General features: G+C 38.2%; 1 protein-coding gene across 9 annotated transcripts in view; it reads right to left on the bottom strand.

The window, feature by feature from the left end:
* The window catches only part of STPG1 (sperm tail PG-rich repeat containing 1), a 58,108-nt gene that overhangs the window by 31,223 nt on the left and 3,309 nt on the right, over window positions 1–23,576 (bottom strand). For 4 of the 9 annotated variants that reach the window (XM_063804243.1, XM_063804245.1, XM_016956422.4 and 1 more), the window contains 2 exons: window positions 13,163–13,300; window positions 3,364–3,482 (listed from right to left, as the gene is read on the bottom strand). In XM_063804243.1, coding sequence (XP_063660313.1) covers window positions 3,364–3,482; window positions 13,163–13,232 — 189 coding nt within the window. In that variant the 5' untranslated portion in view covers window positions 13,233–13,300. Of the gene's footprint in view, window positions 1–3,363; window positions 3,483–13,162; window positions 13,301–22,543; window positions 22,659–23,576 lie in introns of all 9 variants that reach the window. The other 5 variants (XM_016956403.4, XM_016956430.4, XM_063804252.1 and 2 more) reach the window with 3 other exon arrangements.

Raw genomic sequence — 23,576 nt, 5'->3', positions numbered from 1 at the left:
GGAAACAGAGAAGCAAAGACATTAAGTGGTGTCCTTAGGGGTACACAGTTTGGGAAACAGTGACCACAATCCAGGGTGAAGTGGAGACAGAAACAGGGAGGCGGGGGTAGAAAATGGCCGGCAGGCTGCTGGGCCATGCTCTGCCACATAGATCAGGCATGTCTCTTCACCTACGCAAAGTTACCAGCACATCTGTAAATAACTCGAAAATGTTCAGGAAAACAGACTTCATTTCTAGCAGCCAAAATTGCCAGTCCCGACACTGAGCTCTGTGAAGGATTCACTGTACTCTGCAGTAAGATTCTCATGGGGAATGTGAGCTGGGCAAGGAGACCTTGATGGTTCACTGCAAAGTTAGCCTCACAAGGTAAGTGCACATTTCAAAGGGCACTGATTCTCTGTGTCAAAGATGTGCTAAGGTGGGCCACAGGACTACTGCCAGGAGGCAGCCATGTTTGATCGGGAGCAACGGTGTGGGTGACTAATGCTTTAAGAAGGGTGGTGAAGCCCTGGAGTTTTAAAATCTGTTTTTAATTTGTATTGCCTCACTAAATTATCAGGTGATGTTAAACAAGATCTTTAACTTCTCAATGGCCATTTCCCTCAGGAAAAATGAGAACGAACATAGAATAGGAATTTGTTTTTCTGTTTTTATAACTTGAGGAGACCACAAAAATTATATAATCCAAATTTTATGTTTCAGTTGAGGAAACTGAAGCCCAGAAAAGTCAAGTGACTGGTTTAAAGGCACACAGCCAGTGACAGAGTAGGACACGGAAAGCCTGATTGATGGATCCCCTGCCCTTTCCATAAAATTCCATCCTTATTTCTAAAATGCTTACAAATGCTGAGATGAAAGTTTTCATGTTGTCAAGTAACACGACCACATTTAAAAAGTTGGAACCCAATCTCTGAGCAATTCCCGTCTCTATTCGATGCTGCCTGTAGGTTTGGCTACCTGCCTCCTTGGTTCCTTTAGTCAAAAACGTTCTGAGAAGCAATCATCTTTTAAAACACTAACTTGACAAGTCAGCCGGCTTGCTTTCTGAATTTGAGTGTTCAGAACTAGATCACGGGGGATGGGGCCCATCCACGGTAGCTGACATCCTCCCCTGTCTTCAGCTTGGTCTGTGTTGCTAAGGCCTTTTCAGAAACTTGCTGACTTTCACAGGCCAAATTTACAGCTTTGCGGGCCACAAAGGCAGGTGTGGTGCAGTGTGTGGAAACAGCAAGAGGCTTTGGAGTGAACTAGACCTGGGTTGAGGTCCAATTCTTTCAACATTGATTCAGCAAACATTTACTTTGAGCCTCTTAAGTGCCAAACCCTGCGTTGTGTGACCTTGGGTGGGTCATTGAACTTCCCTAAGCCTCGGTTTCCTCTTGTGTTAAATTAAAATAATAAACCCTTCCTTTCAGCATTGTTCTGAGGATTAGAGATAAAAGGCAGTCTAAAAGTACACATAGTAAGGATAAGTAAATGGTGGCTGCTATTGTTTTTATCAGAGGCTGGGCTGCAAATATCCTAGAGAGGGACAATATATTATCATTAAATTGACAAATGGGAAACCAGACAGAAAATGGGAAAGAGCCAAACAGTTAAAACAGAGAAACTAGGGAGAGAAGAAAACTCCTGAGCAAATATGTATTGTCTTTGGAGAAAACCTACAAGTGATTTAAAACTGTGTGTGTGTGTTTGTGTGCATACACTCTATTCTTTATTATTTGCTTTCTTAGAATCCTAAAATATCAGAAGTGGAAGAAACTTGAAACATTCTCTAGTTCAGCGTTCTCATCTACCAAGGAGGAATCAGGCTGAGGGCACCAGGGCTGGCCAAGGCCCCTCACTCCATGCCTTGGCTCCGTTCAGAACCTAGATCTCCTCATTCCCTCTCTGCCATCTGGGCAAGGTAATAGGATGAAAACCATTTTTAGAGTGCAGCAAAAGATATGTGAAATGAGGACTCCTCCAAAAGAACATTATTCTAAAGGTCTTGCTTAAATGAATGAAGGAATGAAAAACTTTTTAGACTCTAAGGACACCTGTGAGTTGCTTCTGTCCCCTGCTGGTGAGAGAGGAGAAAGTCAGGTCCCAGAAATCCCAAAGATTAAATAAGGACCGGTCAGGAACCACGCAGAACTTTCCAGGTTAGAGAGGAAAAGAGATGCGGCAAGATTTAGGGAGGGGGGGTGGTGGGTAACACAGGAATATGATAACACGTTGTGGTGGTGGTGGTGGTGATTTTGAGATGGAGTCTCATTCTGTCGCCCAGGCTGAAGTCCAGTAGCGCGATCTCGGCTCACTACAATCTCTGCTTCCTAGGTACATGTGATTCTCCTGCCTCAGGAGAGGCAGTAGTTGGGTCTACAGGTGTGTGCCACCACTCCCAGCTAATTTTTGTATTTTTAGTAGAGATGGGGTTTCACCATGTTGGCCAGGCTGGTCTCGAACTTGTGACCTCAGGTGATCTGTCTACCTTGGCCTCCCAAACTGCTGGGATTACAGGTGTGAGCCACTGCACCCGGCTAATAACACATTGTTTAAGGAAGTTTTTTTTGTTTTTTGTTTTTTTGTTTTTAAAGTAGGGCAGGGCTCATTACAAAGGTAATTTTTTTTTTTTTAATTTCAGACAGGGTCTCGCTCTGTCACCCAGGCTAGGGTACAGTTGCACTATCTTGGTTCAATGCAGCCTCGACCTCCTCAGGTTCAGGTGATCCTCCTTCCTCAGCCTCTTGAGTAGCTGGGTCTACAGGCACACACCACTACGCCAAGCTAATTTTTGTACTTTTTTCTTTTTTTTTCTTGTAGAGATTGGGTTTTGCTATGTTGCCTGGGCTGATCTGAAACTCCTGGCTCAAGCAATTAATTCTCCCACCTCAGCTTCCCAAAGTGCTGGGATTACAGGCATAAGCCACCGTGCCCGGCCCTCCAAAGGTAATTCTAGATGTATTCGACTCTTCTTTTCCTCTTGTGTTATTTGCAGTCATGTGATTTCCTCTCACAAGGATGGGGAAGAATTTTTTAAAATCTTTTACTTAATTGATAACACTTGGGAATTTTTGCAATTTTTTAGTTTTATGATGATTTTTAAAATATATTGTTTTCTTAAAATAGTTTTGGTCCAGTTCAATATTTTTGGCGCCATAAATCCAGACACAGTTGTTTTTCCGTGGATGTCCCATTTTTCAGGCTCGTTCTTACAGTTAGTCCAGTCGGTGCCCCTCAGTGGAGCTGGTGCCGCGGCTCCTGGGAGCACACTGCCCTCCACTGTCCACAGAAAGACACAGCAGCCAGACAGAACGTGCCTGTCCCGCAAGGCTAAAATCCAGACTAAAACGAAAGAACCCCTGAGACAACGTCATTACCTTCTTATGAGGAAATCTCTTGGCTTGACTATTGAATCCTTTTTTTTCTGATTCTGGGATTACTGAAGCTTGAGATTTAAAAGGAATGGAGGATTGTGTTGGATATGCAGCAGTAAAACCTAAACAACAAAAATGGAGTAAAATCAAAATGAATACAAAACAATGATTGACAAATGTGGAAAACACAAAGGTGTATATTAAAGTTTTATTTTAAATGGTAGAGAAGAGAAACTTGCCTTTTGACAGGAAACAGACACGAAACCGGATTAAAAAAAAATATTCCCCACTTTCTTTCCCTCTCGGCAATTTATCGGACTTGCCCCCTCCAGCTCTTAAATTACTGAGATGTGGTCACATAAAGTACCTTAAACAGGCTGTCCCGGAGAAAAGGAAGGAGATGATAGTAAAGACATTCTTGCCAGGCAGGAAGGAGACAGCAAAACTATTCTGGGAGCAGCCTGGACGAGGCGCGGTCAGGACAGAGGAAGCGTCCTCACTGCTCCTTGGCCTAGATTCAGACACCAGCATTAGGCCGTTAAAATCCAAAGAGGTTAGGGAAATCCCAGCCTGGGGCTGGCTCTCACTTTTCAGGGCACTGTGCAAGACAGGTGTAAGTTTTCGTTTCTGTTTTGAGCAGACATGGGGTTAAAAAGCAGAAAGGGATCATCTATAGAAACTGAAGTTAAAAGTTCGTTTGTCTAGGCTGCGATGTATACATGCATGTCTGATGTATAAACTCCCCTCCTGCTGAGACTTCCACAACTGCTAGAACTTGGCAGCATCTGTCTGCATAGCAGGTTGATTATAGACTCTAACCTGTAAGTGTAATGGACTCTGACTCCAGTTTTTTGATGTTTGATGGCTGATAGCTCTTCAGCTTCACCACTCCCCCATTCCCTTCTGCCCCACCACTGGGCAAGCGGATGAGAAAGCCCAGAGCTCCCTCCTGTGGCACCAGCTGGAAGTTCAAACCACGCAGACCCCTGCCCTCAGTCCAGCCTCGCTTTCCAACCATAAGAAAACCCCCAAGCCAGGCTCCTTTCCCTGCTCTCTCAAGCCATTATTGGATCAGGTTAGGAAGGCTGTCCTGCTGTCCTCAGAAGGCCTCACTATGTGGGTGATAAGCCTTTTCCTACACTCTTCATGAGCGTGTGTGTGGCACCGTAAGTCTTGACATCCAAACCAAATTTTGGGTGGGGGGGGGGGGGGTGCATCCTGACTCTGTAGGCTGTTCACAACAGTAAGCCAAATTATTTTAACATCAGAATCCTAACCCTCAGAGAGGAAATACGCGCAGAAATGGGGGAAAAAAAAACAGTCAAGAGAAGGAAAGAAGAAAGTATGTGTTAGCCATGACAGAGGGTGGTTTGTATGGAAACTATCAGTAAGGCTCATTTCTTCATCTCCGAATTTTTTTAAAAAACAATACTCCTTTTCAGAGTGGGAAGCCTGAAGACAATAGGGACCCCTCAAGGGGTACAATCATGAACCAGCTTCACAGATGAGGAAACTGAGGCTTAGAGGGATTAAGTTACTCATCCGAATCACCCAGCACTTAAGCGGAACAGGTAGGGTGTGAACATGATTTGCCTAATGAGTCCAGGCTCTTGAGCTCTGAGCTGTGCTTCCTCTTCCTGAGCTGGCCTCTAGTAAGTGCTCAATAAACACGATGGGGAGAGGGACACTGAAGCCTAATCTGCCTGCGTGGAGGATGAAGCAAGTAAAAGGAGCTGAATACGTGTTTAACTAGAAAATATTTGGGGATACCAATATACAGTAAATGTATTCTTCTCCTCCCCTCCCCATTTAAGTAGATGAATGGCTATGTTTTTGGTTTGTTTGCTTTAAGAGAGCTATACAGCAAATCAAAAGGCAGAAGCAGCTGCAAGACTTCCTGGCTTTTGTTTCTAAAAGCCTAAGCCTATAGAACAGCTAAGAGAGTGTGCAGAGGAGGCAGTAAAGAGAGAGTTATTTAAAAAAGGTTAAAGGAAGGACATTCTCCTGGGGAAAGGAGAGGTTTCTGCCTGACTGGAAAGGAGATCCAAGGCTTCTGGCTATAACAGAAATGCATGTGTCAGAGCAGCCCTCTTGATGAAACAATTTAAAAAGTAGAATTTTTGAAAAACACTCTGGATGACTGAACTCCTATTTCTTACCAAAACAGGACTAGATTTGCCCTCCCAGCTGGAAAAAAAAAGTTAAAAATAGGCAAGATATATAAAGCAATCAAGATACTGGACATCAGGCAACAAAGGACAGGGATCCCTGAGAGAAGCAAAATAAATGAGGTTGGCAATAAGATGGCCCCCAGCTTTCTGCCAGGAGAAAATCTCAAGACTACAGCACAGGAAGAAGGGATCCAGATGGAGCCCCGTGGTCTTCCTGAGTTGAGGAAATAGATCTGGGAGTCCAGAAAGACCAAGACAGCTAAGTTCACAGAGCAGAGTACCAGAGAAGAGAGAGCTACCCAGATGGAGAGCTATGGAGCTCTGCAACGGGGTCCCCTGGGTAAGTTCCTGGGTATTGACCAACACATGGCATGAGAAAACTACCCAGGGCTGGAGAAGGAACCGCCTGGCAGAATTCAAGTGAGCAATCCCTGAGGCTTCCACAGGGCCGGGAATAGCTCCTGTTTTCATGAGTCACAGCGGGAAAACCTCATAATTCATGGAACATAGAGTATGCAGGAGGGTTTCGCCTCAGAAATGGGGCAAAATTACCCCTAGACTAAATACTGCTCGGGTTCCAGCTAACAAAGCTTTAAAGCAGGACCTGAAAAGATCAAACTGTTTCCAAATAATTTAACTGCATCTCAGAACAAAGCACAAGAATATTTATGGGACTACAAAAATAGCACCTAAGAGGTAAAATTCAAAATACCTGGCATTGATAAAAAATTAATAGGAGGAAGAAGGAAAAATATACTTCAAAGTGGGGAGAAAATAAACGATCAAAACCAACTCAGAAATGATACAGATGATAGAATTAGTGGAGAAGAACATTATAACTGCTGCACTAACTGTATTTCATATGTTCAAGAAGCCAGAGAAAAGACTGAACATATTAAGTAGATATGGAAGATATAATGACAAGATCCAAATCGAACTACCAGATGTGAAAACTAAATGTCTGAGATTAAAAATACACTAGATGAGATGAATAGCAAATTAGACATTAGAGGAAAAAAAGATTAGTAAACTTGAAGACCTAGAAATAAAACTATACAAAATAAAACAGAAAAAGGACAAGAAAAAGGATTAGTGAGCTGTGTGGAAACTTTGAGGAGCCTAATATATATGTAATCAGGCTCTCAAAAAAAGAAATATGAGGAGAGAAGAAATAGAAAAAAATAGTTCAAGAAAAAATGGTTGAAATTTTTCCAAATTTGATTAAAAAAACTATTGACTCACAGATTCAAGAAAGTCACTTAACATCAAATACAAGAAACATGAAGAAAATGACACTGTAGGCCAACCATAATCAAATTGCTTAAAAAGTGATAAGAAGAAAATGTTAAAATTGGGCAGAGAAAAAAGACATGTCACATATGAAGAAACAAATACGAGAATGACAGCAGATTGATATTGAAAACAACACCTTTAAGGCAATAAAAGGAAAAAAAAAAACCTGTCACCCTAGAATCCTGTACTCAGTAAAAATATCTTCAAAAGCAAAAGTAGAATAAAAACTTTTGAAACTATATAAATATTGAAAGAATTAATCATCAGCAAATGGGAGCTACAAGAAATGTTAAGGGAAGCCCTTCAGGCCAAAGAAAATGATACCAGTAGGAAATCTGAATCACATAAAGGAATGAAGCTCTGGAAATAGTAAATATGTGGGTAAATAGAAAATATAAAATTATGAGTATAAATTGAATAACTTTTTTTTTTTTTTTTTTTTTTAGACGGAGTCTCGTTCTTGCGCCCAGGCTGGAGTGCAATGGCGCTATCTCGGCTCACTGCAAGCTCCGCCTCCCGGGTTCACGCCATTCTCCTGCCTCAGCCTCCCGAGTAGCTGGGACTACAGGCGCCCGCCACCGCGCCCGGCTAATTTTTTGTATTTTTAGTAGAGACGGGGTTTCACCATGTTAGCCAGGATGGTCTCGATCTCCTGACCTCGTGATCTGCCCGCCCCGGCTTCTCAAAGTACTGGGATTACAGGCATGAGCCACCAAACCCAGCCTTGAATAATTTAAATATAACATTTTAAACATTTAAAAAGTAATGATTACGGGCCGGGTGTGGTAGCCTGTAATCCAGCACTTTGGGAGGCCTCCTCACCAAATTAGCCAGGCATGGTGGCAGGTGCCTGTAATCCCAGCTATTCAGGAGGCTGAATCAGGAGAATTGCTTGAACCCGGGAGGTGTAGGTTACAGTGAGCCAAGACTGCGCCACTGCACTCCAGCCTGAGCGACACAGCAAGGCTCCATCTCAAAAAAAAAAAAAAATTATGTAAAGCAAAAATAACAACTGTTTTGTAGGGTTTATACCATATGTACAAGTAAAATGTTTAACAACAATAACATAAAGGTCAGGAAGGGAAAAATAAAAATATACTGTTTTAAGGTTCTTCTACTACATGTGAAGTGTTATAATATCACTTGATGGTAGACCATGATAAGTTAAAGATATATACTATAAACTCTAAAGTATGTAGGGATCAACGAACTTTTTCTAAGGGCCAGATAGTACATATCTGTCTATCTATCTATCCATCTATAGCTATCTATCTATCTATCTATCATCTATCTATCTATCTATCTATCTATCTATCTATCTTATTGATCTATATTTTGAGACAGGGTCTTGCTCTGTTGCCCAGGTTGGAGTGCAGTGGTGCAGTCATAGTTCATTGCAGCCTTGACCTCCTGGGCTTAAGCAATCCTCCTGCCTCAGCCTCCCAAAGTTCTGGGATTGCAAGTGTGGGCCACCATGCCCGGCCAGATAGTAAATATTTTAGTCTTTGCAGTCTATTTATTCTCTGTGGCAACTATTCAGTGCTGCCATTATGGAGTAAAAGCAGCCACAGACAATACATAAACAAACTGGGGTGGCCGTGTTCCAATAAAACTTTATTAATAGAAATAGGCAGTGGGTCAGATTTGGTCCAAGGAGCAAAGTTTGCCAACTGTTGCTTTAAGGTAACCACTAGGAAAATACTACAAGGAGTTATTCCTAATAGGCTAACAAAGGAGATAAAATTGAAGCTTTAAAAATAATACAAGAGACAGAGAAAAGGTAAATAAAGAACAGATGGGACGAATAGAAAGCAAGTCACAAGATGATAGACTTAAACTTATACACCAATAATCACATTAAATGTAAATAATCTAAATATCCCAATTAAAAAACAGAGATTCTCAGATTGGATAAGAAAGAAAGACCCAACTATATGTTACCTTGGAGAAACATACTTTAAATATAAACTCAGAAATAAGTTAAAAGTAAAATAATGGAAAAAGATTTACTATGCTAACACTAATCAAAAGATAGTTAGATATTATCAGATAAAGTAGATTTCAGAGCAAAAAATATCACCTGCAATAAAGAGGGTCATTTCATAATGGGGTCATTATGAGCAGTCAGCTCCTCAAGAAAACATAACAGTCCTAAATGCTGATGTATCCAATAAAAAGAGATTGAAAATATAAGAAGCAGAAACTGATAAAACTGCAAGAAAAAATAGAAAATTTCACAATTATAGTCAGAGATCTCAAAACATCTCCCTCGATAATTTAAACAAGTAGATAGATCAGTAAAGATATATGAAACCTGAACAAAACTATTACCTAACCTGACCTAATTGGCATTTATAGAACACTCCACCTATCAATTCCATACAAGCTGTCCCAGAAAACTGAAGAGGAAAAGACATTTCCAAACTCATTCAATGAGGCAACCACTACCTGATACCAAAACTATATGGCATCATTACAAGAGGGAAAAAGATCACTAGAGGTCAACAGCCCTCATAAACATAAATACATAAATCCTTAGAAAAATTTTAGCAGATCAAACCAGACAATATATAAAAAGATAATACATCGTGACCAACCCCAGTAATGCAAAAATAGTTTAATATTTAAAAATCAATATAATTCATCATATTAACGAACTAAAAAAGAAAAACCATACGAGTATCTCAACAGATTAAAAAAATCATATACCTGTAACATGTACTCTTTTTGTCTGGCTTCTTTCACTCAGCATAATTACTATGAAATTCATCTCTGTTGCTGATATATCAATACTCCATTGCTTTTTATTGTTGAGTAATATTCCATTGTATAAAAACATGATGTTTATTCACTGGTGATGTAAATTTGAGTTGTCGCCAGTTTGGGGGCATTACAAATAAAACTGCTATGAGCATTTTATCTACAAGTCTTTAAATGGATATAAGCTTTCATTTTGCGGGGTAAATGCCTAGGAGTGGAATGACTAGATCATATGTTTAACTTTTAAAAAAACTGTCAAACTATTTTTCATAGTCGTTGTACTTTTGCACATCCCCACTATTAGCGTATGAAAGTTTCTATGACTTCACATTCTTATCAGCAATGGGAAGTCTTTTTAATCTCAGGCATCCCATTAGGTATGTAATGGTATCTCATTATAGTTTTAATTTGCATTTCCCTAATGACTAATGATGCTAAGCAGTCCTTCATATGCTATTTTCCCTCTGTATATCTTTTTTTTGGTGAAGTAACTGTTTAGTAGATACAGAAAAAGCTTTTCATAAGATCTAATATCCTTTGATGATTAAAAGAAAAACTCTAGCAAACTAGGAATAGGAGCAAACTTTGTTAATCTGATAAAAGGTGTCTATAACAAAAGCCTATAGCAAACAGGATACCAAATTGTGAAATATTAAAAGCTTTCCCTCGAGACAGGGAGTGAAACTAGTACAACTGCTATTACCCTTCTATTCAACGTTGTACTGAAGGTCTCTAGCCAATACAAACGCCTACATAAAATATATTAAAAATACATAAAATATATGGATGAGAAAGGAAGAAATAAAGTTGTCATTTTCACAGATTACAAGATTGTATATGGGGAAACTGCAAAATAATCTGTGGACACCCTATAAGAGGTAATAGTTGGATTTAGTGAGGTCACCAGAATCAAGGTCAATATACAAAAATCAATTAATTTTTTTGTACAGCAGCAACAAACAATTTAAAATAAAATTTAAAATTACCATTTATAACAGCATAAAAATCAAATGCCTACAATAGATATAATGAAGATATGCAAGACTTCTACATAGAAAACTCCAAAACATTGAGAACAATTTAAGGTAACTTAAATAAAAGGATCTATACATGGATTAGAGAAGTTAATATTTATTGTAAAGATGTAAATTATCCTTAAATTGATTTCTAGAATCAATGCAATCCAAATTAAAATGAGAGTAGAGTTTTTTAAAGACATTAATAAGCTGATTGTAAAATTTGTATAGCTACCCAGATTTGATCATCGCACATTATATTCTTGTATCAAAATATCATGTGTGCACCATAAATATGTACAACTATTATGTATCCATAAAAATTAAAAATAAAAAAGTAAAATAAATTTATATGGAAATGCACTGGGGTCAAGAATAGCCAGCATAAACAAAGAAGTACAAAGTTGAAGGGCTTATGCTACTAAAGAGTTATTATAAAGTTACAGTAATTAGGACAGTATGATATGTGAATGGAATAAATAATCAAGAAGCAGAGCTGCATATGCCTGGACACTTGATTTATGACAAAGATAGCAACAGCAACACAGAGTAGTAGAGAATGAGCAGCCTTTCAATAAATGGTGCTGGGTCAACATGGAAAACAACAGACTCGGGCATCTTCCTCAATCAAAAACAATTTCAAGTGAATTGTAGATCCAGATGTAAAAGGTAAAATAATAGAGTTTCTAGAAGAAACTATCTTGGGATGGGCAAAGATTTCTTAAGTATTAATAAAATAGACATGTACACTAAACATAAAGAGACTGATAAATTGGGCTATATTAAAATCAAGAGTTTCCGTGTCTTTAGCACATTGTCAAGAGAGTGAAAAGGAAAGTCCCAGGATAGGGGATGACATTTACCTACAGCTAACAAATGACTTGTTTCTAGAATAAAGAATCCCTATAAATAAGAAAAGGACAGAATGGTTTAAAGAACTCCTATAAATATAAAAAAGAAAAGACAAGACAAGACCCAGCAGAAGAAAATGGGCAAAAAAGTTGAACAGTCACTTCTCCAAAGAGAATATCCAAAAGGCCAGTCAACATGAAAAAGTGCTCAATCTCATTGATCTCAGGCAATGCAAATTAAAACTATTATGAGCTTAAAATGTTGGTGAGGATTTGGAGCAGCTGGAATTCACATACATTGCTTGTAAGGAGGTAAAATTGGCACAGCTACTTTGGAAAACTGTTTGGCAATATCAATTAAGCTTACCCTAAACATACCCTATGACCCAGCAGTTCCACTCCTCAGGTATAGACCCATGAAATACATAAATATGTGTCCCACAAGACAAGTACAAGAATAGTTACAGAAGTTTTTATTCATAATAGCCCCAAACTGGAAACAACCTAAATGTCCTTCAGTAGTAGAATAGATAAATAAATTGTGGTGTATTCAAACAAGAGTAATAAAATGAACAAATTACTCATAGATAAGACAAACCAACATGAAGTTAAATCTCTGAAACATAAGTGAAAAAAGCCTGAGAGAAAAGAGCTCATATTGTATGATTCACATTTACATAACATTCAAAAACAAACTAAAGTTATTAATGATATGAGAAGTCAGGATAACCGTAGTGTTTACTTTTGCAGGGAAGGGAGATAATATCTGAGAAGGGACAAGGGCTTTTGAGATGCTGCTGACATTCTGTCTTGGTCTGAGAAGTTATTCCATAGGTGGTGTTTTCTTTGTGAATATTCATTAAGCTATACAATTAGGATTTGTGCACTTTTTCTGAATATATATTTATGCTTCAATTTAAAGAAATGTTAAAGAAAAAGAGAGTGCAAAATCAGAGGATAGGAGGAAGAAAGAGAGATCTCTCTGGATTTGAGAGCAGCAGCGACTCTGGAAGCCCACCAGGGAGGTGGTAATAGCCTCGAAAGAAAAAGCGCTGGAGCCTAGGGGGATCTCAAAATAAGGTTTCCTGTCTCAGCAATAATTCCCAAGCCACACTAACGAACCAGAACACTAGTTGGCGAACACTAGCAAAACCAAAGGGAGCACATGAGCTGGGACACTGGGGATCTCACCAATGTGGATGGTTGACCAATGACCTGAGTATTCCTCCCCACCCCAACCCAGCCTCCTGGGATCACACTAACTATTGGGAAAGTTCTGAACTTGAAACAATCACGAGGGAGATAGGATTTATGCTGATAATGGCTGGAGTTATCCTTTCCAACAACCCAGCAGAATGGGGACTTGCAGTCATAACTCAAGTTGAGTTCTAGGAAATAAAAAAAGATCTCTTACATATCTAAATTTGAGGATAGAGATTCTTACCAGATACATGGAACTAACAAGTCTGGGTTTTGTTTATTAGTTTTTTATTTTTTAACAGATTTCCTCCTTCTTCTCTCATCCTTTCTTCTCAGTTTCTTCCCAATCGTCACACTTGAAACAGTAGGGCCTAAAGCCATCTATCTGGTATGCCTGTAAGGATGGCCCTGTGGATATAACCCAGGACTTACTATTCCCCCCAAATTTGCTCTTATGTACTAAAATAAGCATATGTCAGGAGCTATCTCCTCCCTGCAAAGACACATGTACCTTTCTGTACTTCACTGGCACGTCTGGGATGTTTGCCAGTGCGTTCATTTTTCTGTGCAGAGTTGTCCATGTTAGCAAAATTCTGTGATGTGTTCCATTTGTTTGATGAAAGGTTCTACTGCGTGTTCTCCTAAGCACCTGAAACAGCAAAACACAGCATTTGTAGAGATCATTTCACATTGGTTAATTATTGCAAATGGGTTCTGTTCTATCTACAGGGTAAACTGAGAAATGGTGTGGGTGCCGGCTGAGATCTACCAAGTGCAGTGACCCAAAGTCCCAAGCACACTGTGCTGGTGCTGCCTGCAGTAGGAACTGCGTAAGAAGTCACTGTTGATGTTGCTTACAGAACTACTGAAGGCTTGGATTTTATTTTTATTTTTTATTTTTTGATACGGAGTTTTGCTCTTGTCACCCAGGCTGGAGTGTAATGGTGTGATCTTGGCTCACTGCAACCGCCGCCCCTGCCTGGGTTCAAGTGATTCTCCTGCCTTAGCCTCCTCAGTAGCTGGGATTACAGGCGCCCACCACCTGTAATTTGTATTTTTAGCAGAGACGGGGTTTCACTATGTTGGCCAGGCTGGTCTTGAACTCCTGACCTCAGGTGATCTGCCTGCCTCTGCCATCCAAAGTGCTAGGATTACAGGTGTGAGCCACCATGCCTGGCCTATTTTTATTTAAATTTAGCTTTACTGAGACATAATGTATACACAAATAAAATTCATCAGTGTTAGTTGTACAATTCCAAGTTTCGGCAAATGTTTACAGCCGAGTTAAATACCACCAAAATTAAGATATTAATTTATCTATGATGCTGAGAAGCTCCCTGTGTCCCTTTGCAGTCAGCACCCTCCCAACCACTGCTCTGCTGTCACAATTGTTGCCTTTCTAGAATGTCACATAAATGCAATCATAGACACTCTTTTTTCACTTAGTGTAATGCTTTTGAAATTCTTCCATATTGTTGCATAGATCAGTACTTTGTTCCAATTGTTCTACATCCTCACCAACGTGTTTGCTCAATCTTGTTAATTTTAGGCATTCTAGTGATTTTATAGTGGTATCTCATTGTCATTTTAATTTGGATATTTTCATGTGCTTATTTATCTTCTTTAGTGAAGTGTGTTCAAATCTTCTGCCTTTAAAACAAAAAAATTGGGGACAGCCATTGTGGCTCACACCTATAATCCTAACACCTTGGGAGGCTGAAGCGGGAGGATTGCTTGAAGCGAGGAGTTTGAGACTAGCCTAAGCAACATAGTGAGACCCCATCTCTACAAAAAATAAAAAATTAGCCAGCCTGTAGTCCCAGCTACTCTGGAGGTTGAGGTGGGAGAATTGCTTAAGCCCAGGAGATCAAGGCTGCACTGAGCCATGACAGCACCACTGCACTCCAGAATGGACAACAGAGCAACAGTCTATCTCAAAACAAAAACAAAAAAACCAAAAAAACAAAAAACCACAAAACCCAAAAACAATTGGATGTAATTGGGTTATTTATTGAGTTGTAAAAGTTAATACATTCTGGATACAAGCCTTTTATCATATATGTTTTGAAAATATTTGCTCCCCAGCTGAGGTTTGCCTTTTTATTTTCTTAACATTATCTTATGAATGCAAATTTTTAAATTTTGATCAAATTTGTCAAAATTTTCTTTTAAGGTTTTAAGATTTCTTTCGTCAGATCTAAGCAATTTTTGCCTAACTCAAGGTCACAAATATTTTCTCCTACATTTTCTTTTAGAAGTTTTATAGTTTTAGCTCTTACATTTAGGCCTAGGATCCATTTTGAATTAAACTTTGTATACAGTATTAAGGTAAGGGTCAGGTTCATTTTATTTTCATTTTATTGCATTTGGAGATTCAATTAATCCAGCACCATCTGCTAAAAAGAATATCCTTTTTTCACTGAATTATCTGGGCACACTCATCAAAAATCTACTGTGTGTATGTGTTTATTTAGATATACATAGTGCTATTTCTAGATTCTCTATTCTGTTCTTTTGAACTCTGTGTATATCCTTATACCAACAGCTCACTATCTTGCTTTAGAGTAAGTTTTAAAATCAGGTAGTTCCAACTTTGTCTTATTTTTCAAAATTATTTCGACTATATTAGCTCTTGTACTAGCCCTTTTGAATATAACTTACAGGTCAATTTCTACTAAAAGAAAAAACCTCCCTGGATTTTGATTGAGATTGCATTGAATCTATAGAACAATTTAGGGAGAATTTACATCTTAACTTTGTTGAGTATTATGTTCCATTAATATGGTATACTCTCCATTTATTTTGATATTATTTAATTTCTCAGCAATATTTTACAGTTATCAGTGTACAAATATTGCATATATTTTCTTAAACTGATTCCTAAGTATTTCATATTTTATGTCAAAAAAATGGTCTTAAAATTTTTTAAATTTCTAATTGTTTATTGCTGGTATAGAGAAATATAAGTAATTTATATATATTAATGCTGTATCCTGCAACTTTGCTAAACTTTTTTTTTCAGTTCTAGTAGCTTTTTTGTCGATTAGGAATTTCTACATATATAATCATGTTGTATGTGAATAAAACATTTTATTTCTTCTTTTCCAATTTGTATGCCTGTTATTTCTTTTTATTGTAATACTGCAATGACTAGGGCATCCAGTACAATACTGAACAGAAGTGACAATAATGGACATCTTTGTCTTGTTACTGGCTCGAGTGGGAAAGTATTCAGTCTTTTGGCATTAAGTACAATGTTAGTTGTAGGTTTTTTTTAAAATAAAAGCTCGTTATCACTTCTAATCTGTTTCCTAAGAGTTTTTAACAGGAATAGGTGATCAATTTTATCAAATACTTTTTCCGCATCTATGGAGATGATCATACAATTGTTCTTTGTGAATATATTAATTGAATTACATTGATTGATTTTCAAATGTTAAAACAACCTAGTGTTCCTGGAATAAATGCTACCTGGTCATAAGATATTATCACTTTTATATATTGAAGGATTCAGTTTGCTAAAATTCTGTTAAGGATTTTTGCATCTGTGTTTATGAGGGCTATTAATCTGTAGCTTTCCTTTTCATTTTAAAAATGTCTTTGATTTGGGCATCAGGGTAATGCTCGCTTCATCACATGAGTTGGAAGGTGTTTTTTTCTCTTAATTTCTGGCACAGTTTGCGTAAAATTGGTATTAGTTCTTCCTTAAATTTACAAGTTAAGCCGTCTGGGCCTGGAGTTTTCTTTGCGGGAAGATTTTTAATGACAAAGTCCATTAACTTAATACATACAGGGCTCTTCAGATTATCTATTTCTTCTTAACCGAGCTTTGGTAATTTGTGTATTTCAAGAAATTTTTTTCATTTCATCTATCACGAAACTTACGGGCATAAAGTCATTTAGCATCCTTTCAATATCTGCAGGTTCTGTAGTGATGTCCCTACTTCATTCCTGATATTGGTAATTTGTGTTTTACATATTTTTGTTAAGTCTCGCTATAGGTTTACCAATGTATTGATTTTTTCAGAAGAAAACAGCATGTGGTTTTATTGATATTTCTCTACTGCTTTCCTAAATTTTCTATTTCATTGACTTCCACGATTATTTTTTCTTTCTTCCTGCTTACTTTGGGTTTCATTTGTTCTTCTCTTTCTAGCTTTTTAGGTGGAAGCTTCAATAATTGAATTTAGACCCTGGAGTGCAGTGGCACAATCTCAGCTCACTGCAACCTCCAACTCCCAGGTTCAAGTGATTCTCCTGCCTCAGCCCCCCCCAGTAGCTGGGATTACAGGCACTCCCACCACATCTGGCTAATTTTTTGTATTTTTAGTAGAGACAGGGTTTCACCATGTTGGTCAGGCTGGTCTCGAACTCCTGACCTCAAGTAATCTGCCCACCTTGGCCTCCCAAATTGCTGGGATTACAGGAGTGAGCCACCGCACCCAGCGCCTTCTTCTTTCTTAATACATGTATTTAATATCTTAAATGTTCCTGTAAGCACCATTTTAGTGGCATCTCATATATTTTAACATGTTGTGTTTTCATTTTTCTTTCAGTTTAAAATATCTTTTATTTTTCATTGTAATTTCTTTTTTACACATGGCTTATTTAGAATTCTGATGTTTAATTTCCAAGTAGTCAGGGGGATTCTCTAGTTATCTTTTTGTTGTTGATTTGAATTTTCCTTTTGTTGTTGAATGGGATTTTTTATAAATGTCAATTAGGTAGCATTGGTTGATAGTTTGTTCAAGTCTTTTACATCCTTACTGATTTGCAATGTATTCCTTCTATCAATACTAAGAAGTGTTGAAATTCCCATATTATTGTGAATTTGTTTATTTCTCTTTTAAGCTTTGTCAATTGTTGTTGTGTATTTTGAAGCACTATTACCAGGTGCATGAACATTTATAATTTTTATGTCTTTTTGGTGAATTGACCCCATTATCATTACGAAATACCCTGCTTTAGCCCTGGTAATATTCCTTGTTCTGAAGTCTATTATTTTTTCTGATATTAACATGGCCATTTTGGCTTTCTTTTGATTACTATTAGCACACTATATTTTTTCTATCCTTTTACTTTTAACCTGCTTGTGTCTTTATATTTAATTATTGAGTTTTCTTCACACTTCTGCTCGCAGGAATGTGTCTTTATATTTAAAGATGGTTTTTTAAAGAAAACATATATTAGGTCCTGGTTTTTAATCTAATCAAACTCTGCCTTTTGATTGGAGTGTTTAGAACTTTTACATTTAATGTAGCACTTGATATGGCTGGGCTTAAACCTATCAATTTCCTACTTGTTATATTGGCCCTTGTCTCTTTTTTCTTGGATCTTTTGAGAGTAAGTGCATATTACTTATGGCCTCATTTTATCTTCATTTCTGACATATTAGCTATACTTATGTATAGTGATTAAGGTTTACAGTATACATCTTTAATTTATCACAGTCAAACAATAGTATGTTACTTCACATATAATGTAAGAATTTTACAACAATACACTTTCATTTCCTACCTTCCATCCTTTTTGCTACTTTTGTATACATTTTACTTCTACATATATTATTAATCTCATATTTTTTAAAACACTCAATTATCTTTTAAGGAAATTAAAATAAGAAAAAAGTATTTTATCATTTTCAGTGCTTTTCAATTCTTTGTGTAAATTCAAGATTCTTTCTAGTGTCATAGTCCTTCTATCTACAGAAATTCTTTTAACTTTTCATGCAGTGCAGGTCTTCTGATAATGCATTCTCTAGGTTTTTGTCTGTCTGAAATGGTCTTTATTTTTCTTTTATTTTTGAAAATTATTTTCACTGAGTATAGAATTATGGGTTCATAGGTTTTTTTCTCTTCCTACCTCTCCCAAGAACTTTTATATTATTCCTTTGTCTTCTGACATGCATAGTTTCTGATGAGAAGTCCACTGTAATGCTTATTTTGATTCCTCTGTCAGTAATAATTCTTTTTTTATCCATCAACTTTTAAGCTTTTCTGTGTATCACCTTCATTCAGCAATTTGATTTTTCCTAATTTTTTATTATGGTAAAATACACATAACATAAAAATTTGCCATCTCAACCATTTCTAAGTGTACAGCTGAGTGGAATTCAAATTCATAATGTTGTGCAACCATCACCACTATCCGTCTCTGTAAATCTTTTCATTTTGAAAAACTGAAATGCTATACCCATTAACCAATATGGTACTTCCCCAGTATTTCCTACAATATGGTGTTTCCTCAGTATTTCCCCATTCCTTTTTCCCTGCAATCCCTGGCAACCACCATTGTACTTTCTATTTCTATTACTTTGACTATTCTATGTGCCTCTCAGCAATTTTATTTTCATGGTACCTTGGCATAATTTTCTTTATGTCTTTAATGTTTGGGTTTTAATGAACTTCTTTAATCTGTAGGCTACAGTTTTCACCAAATTTGGAAAATATTCAGCCATTATTTTTTCAAATAGTTTTTCTGCCTCTGCCACCTTCTTTCCTGGGGCTACAGTTATATTAGATCATTTCATATTTTCCCAAAGGTTATTGATATTCTGTTCAATATTTTTAAGTCTCTTTTCTCTCTGTCCTTCATTTGGGTAGTCTATATTGTCATGTCTTCAAGTTCACTGATTTTTTTTTTTTTTTTTGACGGAGTCCCGCTCTGTCACCCAGGCTGGATTGCAGTGGCGCAATCTCGGCTCATTGCACCCTCTGCCCCCAGCTTCAAGCAATTCTCTGTGTCAGTCTCCCGAGTAGCTGGGTACAGGTGCCTGCCACCATGCCTGGCTAATTTTTGTATTTTTAGTAGAGACGGGGTTTCACCATCTTGGCCAGGCTGGTCTTGAACTCTTGACCTTGTGATCTACCTGCCTTGGCCTCCCAAAGTGCTGGGATTACAGGCATGAGCCACCATGCCCGGCCAAGTTCACTGATCTTCTGAAGTCTCTCATCAGCTGCAAATCCCATCCATTGCATTCTTATTTCAAATATTGTATTTTTTCTTTCTAGAGGTTACATTTGGGCTCTTTTTCTATGTCTTCTATTTCTAGCCTCATCATGTTCAGTTTCCTTTACATCCTTAGGAGTATTTGTAAGATTCATAGTAGCTGCTTTAAGGTTTCTTTGTACTAATTCTATAATCTGTCATTTTTAAGTCTGTTCCTACTGGTTGATTTTCCTCTCAGATATGGGTCATATTTTCCTTTTCATGTCTGGTAATTTTGTATTAGATATTGGACATTTTGAATTTTACATTGCTGGGTGCTGGGTTTTGATATATTCCTGCAAAGGATGTGGCACACTTTTCAGTAACTTGTAGATCCATCTGACCCTTTCAAGCTTTTAAACTTTGTTATGGCAAGTCCAGAGCAGCTTTTATTCTGGGAATAATTTATCCCCACTACTAAGGCATGACATTTCTGTGAACTCTACCCAATTCCTATCTAATACCATGTCTCTGCATTCTGGTTTATGGTAACATGCAACATTCCCAGTTCTGTTTAAGCCCCAGAAATTGTTCAGCCTATGGCCTTTTGATGGGTATTTCCCCAGTCTTAGTTTCTTCTCATGCATGTGCAGATTACTGCTCAGCCAAAAACTTAAGGAGACCTCTCTTCAGGTTTCTGAACATTTTTGGTGCAGCTCCTTCCTTTAGGGTTCTCCCTATAAATTCTAGCCTCTTTGGCCTCTCTGAATTCTTATTTTTATCTTCTCAACTCAGAAATCTAGAATTCATTTGGATTTCCTACAATATGGCCTAAAAACTGACCCCAGTACTAAATGGGGGCAATTGTAGGACTCACCGTGTTTTTCTTCCTTCAGGGATTATTGTACTGTGCCTGTTGTCCAATGTGAGTTGTTTAACACATTTAACTACTTTTTAGTTGTTAATAGCAAGGGCACAATTTAATTTCCATAGCAATTATTTTTTATTAGCAGACTTGGGTTTCATTTTGCCCATTTTTTTCCCTAAGGAACTTATACCATTTATATATACTAATGAGTAAAGGATTGAATAAATGATTTTACACTCTACTGGTCCTTTTCCCTGCAGTATTTTTCCTTACTTTATTCTGTAATCCTCACAGCAGCAATTTTCAACTTTTTTTTGGTGGACAATCTATACTAAAAATTTGATATTTAATAGAATTATTGACAACATTCTTCAAGAAATTAAGAGATTCAAAATAACAGAAACAAATCAGTAATGATCAAAGCACAATCACCAATCCAGCTTAACAAGGTCTTTTAGTATCTATAAAAGCAGCCCCTAGGGCTGGGTGTGGTGGGTCACTCCTGTAATCCCAGCACTTTGGGAGGCCGAGGTTAGGCGATAGCTTGAGCTCATGACCAGCCTGGGAAACATGGTGAAAGTCCGTCTCTACAAAAAATATAAAAATTAACCAGGCATGGTGGCATGTGCCTGTAGTCCCAGCTACCTTAGGGGCTGGGGCAGGAGGATCACTTGAGCCCAAGAGGTCAAGGCTGCAGTAAGCTATGTTCGTGCCACTGTTCTTCAGCCTGGGTGACAAAGTGAGACCCTGTCTCAAAAAATAACCAAAGCAGCCACTATTCATTTACCACCCCTCAGTGTTATACCATTTTAGTAAGAACCATCTACTGCCCTAGCTTTAATAAAGCTGTTATTAAAAAATGCATTAGTGTTCTGGAATTATGAGTGATTAGAAAAATATTAAGCTTCCTGTTATACAATAGTCCACCCTTGTCTGTAGCTTTATTTTCCAGTTTCAGTTACCCATGGTCAATTGTGGTTTGAAAATATTAAATGGAAAATTCCAGAAATAAATAATTCGTCAGCTTTAAATTATGCACCATTCTGAGGCATGTGATGAAATCTCCTATCGTCTGACTCCACCCTACCTGGGATATGAATCATCCTTGTCCAGCACATTCAAGCTGTATTTGCTACCCCACCATTAGTCACTTAGTAGCCATCTCGATTGTCAGATCCACCGTCACGTTGTCTCAGTGCTTGTGTTCAAGTAACTCTTACTTTACTTAATAATGGCCCCAAAGCACAAGAGTAGTGATGCCAGCACTTTGGACGTGCCAAAGACAAGCTGTAAAGTGCCTCCTTTACGTGAAAAGGTGAAAGTTCTTGACTTAATAAGGCAAGAAAAAAACTGTATTCTGAGGTTGCTAAGATCTACAGTAAGAATAAAACTTCTATCCATCAAATTTCAAAGGGGAAAAAAATTGGTGCTAGTTTTGGTGCTTCACCTCAAACTATAAAAAGCTGTTGCCACAGAGCATGATAAGTGCTTAGTTAAGATGGAAAAAGCATTAAATTTGTGAGTGGAAGATATGAACAGAAACAGTCTGATTGACAGTAATCAGTTTGGGTATTATCCACTGTTTCACTGGCGTCTACTGGTGGTCTTGGAACATATCCCCCTTGAATAAGGGAGGACTACTATAATAATAATGTATGTACACTGTCAACATTTTAGAAAATATGATAAATTACAAAAAAATTTTAAACAATCTGCAATCCACGGCCGAGCGCTGTGGCTCACACCTGTAATCCCAGCACGTTGCGAGGCCGAGGTGGGCGGATCATGAGGTCAGGAGATCCAGACCACCCTGGCTAACACAGTGAAACCCCATGTCTACTAAAAATACAAAAATTAGCTGGACATGGTGGCGTGCACCTGTAGTCCCAGCTACTCAGGAGACTGAGGCAGGAGAATCGCTTGAACCCAGGAGGTGAAGGTTGCAGTGAGCCAAGATCGCGCCACCGCACTCCAGCCTGGGCGACAGAGCGAGACTCCGTCTCAAAACAAACAAACAAACAAATAAAAAACAATCCCCAATCCTACCACCAAAAGACCACACTGTTAATAATGCTTTCCAGTCTTCTCACTGCATACCTGTGAAGGCAGGATGAGAGCAGGTACAGGCCAGATGTGAACAGAGCACTGCCCAGATGTGCCTCACTGGTCCACCTGTATAACTGTCCATGACAGGATGGCATGGACCTAGAATCTAAGAAAGAGCAGTGAAGATATACCACCTTCTGAATCAACAACATATGTTTAAGCGATTCCTACGTGGGGGCCAGCGCAGCAGTCCAGAGTATCCAGTCCTGGGTTCAAGGTTATGGCCTGCCACTTAATAGCTCTGATTCTCGATGAGTCACTTAAACTTCTGAGCCTATTTCCTCCTCCATAAACTGGGAGTGATAACAGTACCTTCCTCTTAGGCTGATCCATGTGAAGTGGTTAACACTGCCTATCCTGCAGTAGGCTTGTATTAATGTAGGGTTTTAATATACACACAGGGATATCGTATTAACAACTTAAAATAATAGCTATCATTTATTGAGCCTGCACAGTCCTAAATGCCTTCTATGGAATACCTTATGCAATTTTTACAATAATCCAGTGAGGTATAATCCCCACTTTTTACAGATGAGAAAACTTAAGTTTGGTGGGGGGTTAAGTGACTTGCCCAAAGTCACATTAGAAGAAAAGTGGAATCAGGCTTTGAACTCAGGAAGTCTGACTTCTACTCACTCCTTAACCTCTATAATAACCTCTCAGGCAGCACACACTAAATATTAACTTGCTAAAATTTGACATTTAGCACCCGAGTGGGTATGATTGGTTTGTTATTATTATTTTTAGAAATAGGATCTTGCTGCGTCGTCCACTTGCTAGAGTGCAGTGGTGCAATCATAGCTTACTGCAACCTCAAACTCCTAGGCTCAAGTGATCCTCCCACCTCAGCCTCCAGAGTAGCTAGGACTACAGACACCTGCCACCACACCTGGCTAGTTTTAAAATTTTTTGTAAAGACAATGTCTCACTATGCTGCCCAGGATGGTCTCGAAATCCTAGCCTCAAGTGATCTTCTCACCTCAGCTTCCCAAAGCACTGGGATTACAGTGAGCCACCGTGCCTT

This window comes from Pan troglodytes, chromosome 1, assembly GCF_028858775.2.
Source record: "Pan troglodytes isolate AG18354 chromosome 1, NHGRI_mPanTro3-v2.0_pri, whole genome shotgun sequence".
NCBI classification, from domain to species: Eukaryota; Metazoa; Chordata; class Mammalia; order Primates; family Hominidae; genus Pan; species Pan troglodytes.
This window is presented reverse-complemented; position numbering and strand designations above follow the sequence as displayed.